The sequence below is a fragment of the Salpingoeca rosetta genome (assembly GCF_000188695.1).
Source record: "Salpingoeca rosetta unplaced genomic scaffold supercont1.16, whole genome shotgun sequence".
NCBI lineage: Eukaryota > Choanoflagellata > Craspedida > Salpingoecidae > Salpingoeca > Salpingoeca rosetta.
This window is the reverse complement of record NW_004754918.1, coordinates 683,384-690,883: the sequence shown is the minus strand read 5'-3', so window position 1 is coordinate 690,883 and position 7,500 is coordinate 683,384. Positions and strand designations below refer to the sequence as shown.

The 7,500-nt window shown below is 53.5% G+C and overlaps 2 protein-coding genes across 2 annotated transcripts in view; one reads left to right on the top strand and one right to left on the bottom strand.

The window, feature by feature from the left end:
* Nucleotides 1-128: 128 nt before the first annotated feature.
* On the top strand, nt 129-5,085 carry PTSG_07125 (uncharacterized protein; the record flags this gene model as incomplete). The annotated part of the gene is made up of 13 exons (XM_004992485.1): nt 129-818; nt 1,031-1,098; nt 1,308-1,431; nt 1,669-1,858; nt 2,087-2,215; nt 2,453-2,536; nt 2,738-2,922; nt 3,145-3,247; nt 3,569-3,642; nt 3,882-4,010; nt 4,442-4,524; nt 4,749-4,791; nt 5,005-5,085. The coding sequence occupies 13 exons, from the start codon at nt 129-131 to the stop codon at nt 5,083-5,085; spliced, it is 1,983 nt and encodes a 660-aa protein (XP_004992542.1).
* A 665-nt stretch (nt 5,086-5,750) lies between these two features.
* Nucleotides 5,751-7,500, bottom strand: part of PTSG_07124 (uncharacterized protein) — a 17,711-nt gene continuing 15,961 nt past the window's right edge. The window contains exons 42-47 of the mRNA XM_004992484.1: nt 7,298-7,377; nt 6,951-7,081; nt 6,626-6,706; nt 6,367-6,413; nt 6,100-6,200; nt 5,751-5,901 (exon numbers count right to left, since the gene is read on the bottom strand). Of these exons, the coding sequence (XP_004992541.1) occupies nt 5,780-5,901; nt 6,100-6,200; nt 6,367-6,413; nt 6,626-6,706; nt 6,951-7,081; nt 7,298-7,377 (562 nt within the window). The 3' untranslated portion in view covers nt 5,751-5,779. The remainder of the gene's footprint in view (nt 5,902-6,099; nt 6,201-6,366; nt 6,414-6,625; nt 6,707-6,950; nt 7,082-7,297; nt 7,378-7,500) is intronic.

The window sequence follows — 7,500 nt, the reverse complement described above, 5'->3', positions numbered from 1 at the left end:
GCGTCCAGCAAGCTGAGGTGAGCTGGGTTTGTTGGGTGCTGCTGTCCTTTCGCTTGCGTCTTCCCCAACACCCACAACATCCTTTCGCTTGCGTCTTCCCCAACACCCACAACAACAAGGGCTTCGTCATGGAGTCGGAACACAAGTATGCGGAGCTACCAACGTATGAGGACGTCGACGCCACGCCTGTTGAGGTGACCATCACGCTGCCGTCACTGCCGTTCTTCTCTGTGGGGACAAGCAATGGTGAGGGTGGAGAAGCAACATCTCAGCAGGGTGGCCATGAGCGGGAGCCCGCAGCCATTCACGCCAAGATCAGCCCCCAGTGCGATCCAGAAGAAGTGGCGCGGCGAATTCTCGAACAGTACAAACTGCCCGACCTCTGCCTGCCATCTCTCGTCTGCGTCCTGGAAACGCACCAGCACACCCTCAGGCAGCAGCGCCTGGACGAGCGCGACGATGCGCTGTCGCTCGCAGAAGCGATGCACCCGACCAGTGCCAGTGAACACGACGAAGCAGAGACGCAGCAAGAAACAAGACACCAGCAAGCAGGCGAGGTTGAGAACGCAACAGCTGATGGCCAACAAATTGAGGAACAGCAGCAGCAACAACAACAGGCAGTGGTTAACGGAGCTGGAGAAACGAACGGCTTGGAAGAGGATGAAGAGGCCATCGCGCAGCAGTGGGCAGATGCGTTTGCCAACAACTGCAAGGAGTTTCGTCACGCGCGAGACGTCGAAGGTGCAACAGAGACGTTTGATGAGGATGCCATCAGCTTCAGCGAGCGCTTCCACGAACTCATCCACTCCCCACTCCTCGTACGTCGGTGTGCGTTTGCTTGTCTGTCTGTCTGTCTGCCTGTCTGTATATCTGTCTGTCTGTCTGTCTGTCTGCATGTCTGTGTGTCTGTCTGTCTGTATGGCTGTCTGTCTGTATGGTCGTCTGTCTGTCGGTTGCATGAAATGATTTGCACTCACTCAATCTGTCTCTTTCTTCATTTCATCACTACCACTGACGATAACAACGACAGAACCAGCTGTTGCAGTTGGAGGATGGCTATGCAAGTTATGTACAGGAGATGATCAGCAAACGGGACAGGTGTAAATGATGTTTCATGTCGCATGTATGTTGGTGCGAGCGAGGGCCTGAATTGAGGGTGTGAATTTGGCTTGAATGCTCGTCACACCAGATGCACAGTTCCCATGCACATACATGCGCACACACAAATACACAAACACATACACACACATGCACACGCGCTCGTACACACATACACACACACCCGTACACACGCGTGGCCATGGCAGACTGATGCAGAAGAAGGAGGAACAGCAACTCCGAGAGCAGGAGCAAGCGCTTGCCAAGCTCGAGCAAGGCCTCTCTGCTCGCGACATCACCGACCTGGCACGACAGCACACGCAGGACAGAGAGGTGCGTGAGCAACACGCCATGTGCTGGTTTGTGCTTGGATTTGTTCTCTATGCAGTCGCGTTTGTGTGTGCATGCGATGCCAAGTGTTTCTCTCTTGTCTGCCTTTAATTGTGTGTCTTTCCGTGCCCGTAACTTTGTGCATCTTGTGTCGTTTCCACCATGTTCATGCGGTGGCTTTCTCCCTTGCCCATGCTCCACCATGATGACTCATGTCGCCCTTATCGTTGACCGCAACAGACGCATCTTGCGAACCTAAATGCCGAGATCAAAATGCAAAAGGAGCTGCAGAAACGCGCATTTCGGGACATGGTGTTGGAGTTGAGTCGTGACACCGCGGACCCGGCATCCATTGCCGTTCCAAACATTCCCCCGCCGTCATTCGACAGCCGCGACGCAGACCAGGAGAAACCCAAACGATCCCAGCAAAGTGCGTGTGTGTGTGTGTGTGTGTGTGTGTGTGTGTGTGTGTGTGTGTGTGTGTGTGTGTGTGTGTGTGTGTGTGTGTGTGTGTGTGTGTGTCATGTGTGCATTCATCGAGCGTACTTCTTGCCATCTTCACTTCATCGCTTTCGCTGTTCTCCGATGTGATCCTAACCATGTACTCATTCATGCCCTTTCTCTCCCCCCCCCCTCTCGAACCCCCACACGCGTGCAGGCTCTCTGTTCAGCAAGTTCACATTTGGGCGGAGTGGGAGCAGCAGCAACACGACGACGTCCGCAACGCAGCAGCAGAGAACGATGCAGCGCTCACAGTCGAGCTCATCGCAGATCCCACAGGACCAACGTACGTGTGCACGTCAGGAAGGGTTGGAGGGGCGTGCTGTAGTTGCTGAATGTGTGTGTGCATACGTGTGTGTGTGTGTGTGTGTGCATACGTGTGTGTGTGTGTGTGTGTGTGTGTGTGTGTGTGTGTGTGTGTGTGTGTGTGTGTGTGTGTGTGTGTGTGTGTGTGTGTGTGTGTGCTTACCGCCACAAAGTACCATCATCATCATCATCACCATCATCATCATCCTCATCACAGCGGAGCAGGAGCCGATGATTGAGTCCTTCACGGTCATGTTGGGAACACAGAAGAAAGTCGAGCACAACCTGCGTCTCATATCAGGTATATGCCCGTGTGAGTGTGTGTGAACGCAGGTTGTTGGTGTCCCTCGTGTAATGTTGCAAAGTCAGTCAATTCTGCCTGACCCCAAGTCACTCCCTTCCTTTCACACATCATGCACACAATCACACACACTGTCTCTCTCTCATGCACACAATCACATGCGCGCACAATCACACACAAACGCGTGTCCGCTGCCATCAGGAAACATCATTGACACATGCGGTGTGGAGGCGCACGCGCGAACGGCGATGGAGTCAAAGGCGAAACGTTTGGCCACAGCCATGTCGCTCTACTCGACAGAGCTGCGTGCGGTTGTTATCATTGTTGACACGCGTCTCAGCAGTTACAGCGGTGCAAAGGCGGAGTTTGCTGCCGTCTGCGAACGCGTGCGTGTGTGTACATGTCTGCGCTTGTGTCTCTGTGCTTGCCTTTGTGGATGTTTGTGTGGATGCTGTGCTTTCGTTTTCTGTGTGCGTCTCCTCCTTTGTCTCCGCTTGTGTGTTGTCTGCCGTGTCTTTGAAGGTCACATTCACGACATGTCATCCACGCAGTCACGACATGTCATCCACGCATTCACAATTTCATGCTCACTTTCCGTGCGCTTTCAGTCCACGGATTTGCATTTTGCTGAGTTGCCGGAGCAGATTGAGACTCTTCAGGTAGATCTTATGGCCACACACGACGGCGGTGTGCGCGGTCAGCTCTCACCAGGTGCGTTTGTGTTTCTGTGTGTCTGTGTCTATGTCTGTGTGTGTGTGTGTGTGTCTGTGTGTGTGTGTGTCTGTGTGCACATGTGTGTCTGTCTGTGTGCACATGCTGTGCATGTGTCTGTGCGTACAAGCAGCTCTGGTCACATGTGTTCGTTGCGCTTGTTCCGCGCTATTTTGGGCTAGCGTGAGACATTTCCCCGTCGACAGACTCGATGCACCATACGTTCACACGCGCCCATCACGACCGCTGTCACCACCTCCATGCCATCATTATGTCGCCACCCTGGTATCATGCTTTGTTGTCTTTGGTTTCGCCATGTAGGCGACTTCTACATCACGCGCCACTCGAATCTTGCGGACGCCCACGTCGTCTTCCACCTCGTCGCCGACGATGAGGTGGGTGATCATGTGTGTGCGTGTGGGTGTGTGTGCGTGTGTGGGTGTGCGTGTGGGTGTGTGTGCGTGTGGGTGTCTGTGTCTCTGTGTCTGTGTCTCTGTGTGCGCGTGCTCGAAGGCTTAATTCTCGTTCACCGTTGCTGTTTTGCTCTGTCGAGATCTTCTCCTTTGTTGTGCACTCACACGACCAACCCCACTCGCTCCCTCCATGTAACCTGCCTTCTTCTCCTAATCTGCAGGTGCTGCAAGACAACTTCAATGGGCGATCAAAAATGCTGCTTGGACTTCGCAACATCATCCGCTGTATGTTCCAGAACGACATCCAGACCATCACCCTCCCCCTCCTCCTCCTCCACTCCTACACCCCGGTTCGACCCTGCTGTCTCCGTGTGTGTGTGTGTGTGTGTGTGTGTGTGTGTGTGTGTGTGTGTGTGTGTGTGTGTGTGTGTGCGTCACAATGGTATAGTTACCCTGACACCCAAATAACCCTCGGGTCCCCGGTACCTATAAAAATCGGGTGATGCAGTTGCCACCACGTGTTATCCGGTCATGGACATCCCTTTTGATGTCACTATCACTGCTCCATGCCCCTAGAAACCTCTGTGTGTCTGTGTGTCTGTGCGTCTGTGTGTCTGTGTGCCTGTGTCTGTGTGTTTGTGTGTCTGTGTCTGTGCGTCTGTGTGTGTCTGTGTTTCTCTCTCTGTGTGTGTGTGTGTGTGTGTGTGTGTCTGCTCTTGTACATGAATCCAATCCACGTTCATTCAACACGGTCCCTCCAACTCCCTCACCCCAAACACAGGAAATGGATGACCGGTTCTGTGAGCGGCGCTGTGAACTGATTCTGAAAACCATCAAAGGATTCATCATGGAAAACACCGCATGGTGAGATGTGCACATGTTGCGGTGTATTGTCCGTGCGCGCGCGAGAGTGAGCCCGTGAGCATGGAGGGCAAGCAAGCAGACAGACAGGGCAACTGTGTTTGCCCGCTCGTTGCTTGCGATTGAACCTTGTCGCGCTCACCACGCCTTGTCGCGCTCACATGTGGTGCTTGCGCTGTTTCTTTCATGTGTGTGTGTGTGTGTGTTCGTTTGTTCATCGCCATCAGGGGCCGTTCGAGCTCAAAGACGATTCAGCTGATGGTTCCAAAGGTGCGCTGAACAACTGCACTCCCATGCATACAAACACACACACACATGCGCACATGCTACGGTCGTACAAGCAACATGCATGACATGCCCCTTTGCTCGCTCCCTCACGCTCACGCTCACGCTCATGCACACGCATACAAGCACCCGTTTTCATGCATTGCCTGTCGTATGCTGCTTCTCATTCGCATTCCTCCCCTCGCCCTCTGCGTTCAGGAAACAACACCGGAGCGGTTTGCGATGTTCGTAGAGTTGACATCGAGCATCTTCAGGGAAACACGCATGCTCTCAACATAGCCGCCTTTGCACGCTCCTCGCGCGGACTCGATCAACACACACACACACACACACACACACACACACACACACACACACACACACACACACACACACACACAACACAACACAACACAACACAACACAACACAACACAACACAACACAACACATCACATCACATCACAAACATACACACAACACATCAGATGCACGCACGCGCCCCATCGTTTCTTCTTCAATTCCCCCCCCCCCTCCAATCGTTGTTTGACGTTCAATTTTCTTCAGGTTAGATCGCTGCACGCCCCATGTGTGCTCAGGTTTGGTTTTGAGTTGAATGGCACTCACAGCACATCACGACACGCGTGTGTATTCTCTCTCTCAACAGCAAACGCCGTTTTCTGCTACAAGGCGGTGGGTGAGCGGGCGCTATTTACACAAAACCCAAAGCCGTCTCCCTCGTAAACAAAACGATAAACAGCCCTACAGCAGGTTGGTTGGACGCGTAAAGCAAGTGATAACAACAGCACAGCGTGGGTGGTGTCTTCACAACACCACAACAAACCAAAAGCACAGGTCACACCTCTGTCTGGCTCACAAGCGGCATCAGATGCATGCACAAGCACGTAGTGCGCGGAATCGATCACCACACACACATGCACACACACACATACACACACGCACACACACGCACACACACACACACACGCAATTCCTCACAAGAGGGCCTTCCACTTAAAGAGTTGGTTGTGTGCGGATGTGTACAGGGATTCGCCAGATTGCGAGAATCGAACGCAGCGAACAACGTCTCCATGTGCCGGGAAATCTTGGAACGTGCCTAAACACGCACAACACAAGGCAGCAGTGCGTGAATAATGTGTGGGCATGCGTGGGTGCATGTGCTTGTGCATGAGTGACTCGAAGATTGGAGCATCACGTTTGTTCCCCAAATCCAACACGAATGCGAGCACAGCAAGCACTACAGCCACCACACGTGCATGTGCACAACGCAGATAGAGACGTTCAACCACGCCACCTTGGTCGTAATCGACAATCTTCACGAGTCGGTCTGGCGTGCCAACGGCAACGAGTGTGCCGCGTGGCGAAATGTCCAGAGCCCACGCAAACTGCTGCAGACTGTGGTGTGCGGGGTTGAGATAAAGCGGTTTGGGATTGGCGTTTGGAAGTTCTCGAATGTCAGTTGAAGAGGAAACGGGTGAAACAAGGCAGTGTGTAAACGCTGCATGTGACGTCTACAATCACACCCACGCACCGTGACATCACACACAACCCGCATACGCACCGAATCCTGCGCACGATGGAGCGAAGCGTCAGCGAGTAGAAGTTGAGCTGTGTCCACGCCAACAGATACAGATACACACACGCATACATACAATGCATACATACACGGTGCATCTGGTGAGGGTTGAGAGAAGATGCAAACGAGTTGTCTTGCACACAAACGCGTCAAAGTGCAGAGCACAGGACAGCAGCACTCACTCACTCACACCTGCACACACACTCCCTTCCCTCTTCCATCATTCACGCACACACACACGCACCTGCTGCGTTGCCGCAAATGAGGTGAAGACAATGAGCTCCGGATCCACGGGCGAAAACCGGGCCAGCGTGGGCGGCTGTTCCTGTTTGTTGTTGGCGTTGTGGCAGTCACCAGAAGATTGGTCAGCGAAATGCGATCTTCGGCTTGCTTGCAGGCACGCACACAGTGAGGGACGCGCACTCATGTCCGCAAATACACACGAACGCACAATGGCACACTCGCACGCACTCAACTGCACACACACACACACATGCACATACACATACACATACACATACACATACACACACACATATACACACGCACGCAAGCACGCAAGCAGGCACCTGCAGGTCATGCGATGGCTCAAATGCGGGTGCAGCGAGCGTCAGCCACTCCATGAGGTCGTTCTTGTCTTGCGACCAGTGTGCGTTCCACACACTGATGCGCCGGTCCTGGCAGCACGCCAACCACAACTCTGATCAAGCAGATTGTCATGCGCAAGCGGATGTGTGAGTGCGTGGCAGCATGAAACATGCAACACACATCCAAGTTTGTTTGTCTCCATGACCTCTGCATGATCCTTTCCCCCCTGGAGACTGCACATGCTACTTCTTCTCTTTCACCAGTGCAGTCATCACCACTTCACTCCCGCCTCCATCCCCATCCCCCATCCTCATGCCAGCCCCCGCACCGGGTGAGCGGTCAGGCCGCTTGTGTGACGCCGCGACGTCAAACATCGACACGAGGCTGCCTCGATGGTCAATGATGGTCCTGTTGGGACATGTTTGCGTGTGTGCGTGCGTGCATGCGTGTGTGTGTGTGTGTGTGTGTGTGTGTGTGTGTGTGTGTGTGTGTGTGTGTGTGTGTGTGTGTGTGTGTGTGTGTGTGTGTGTG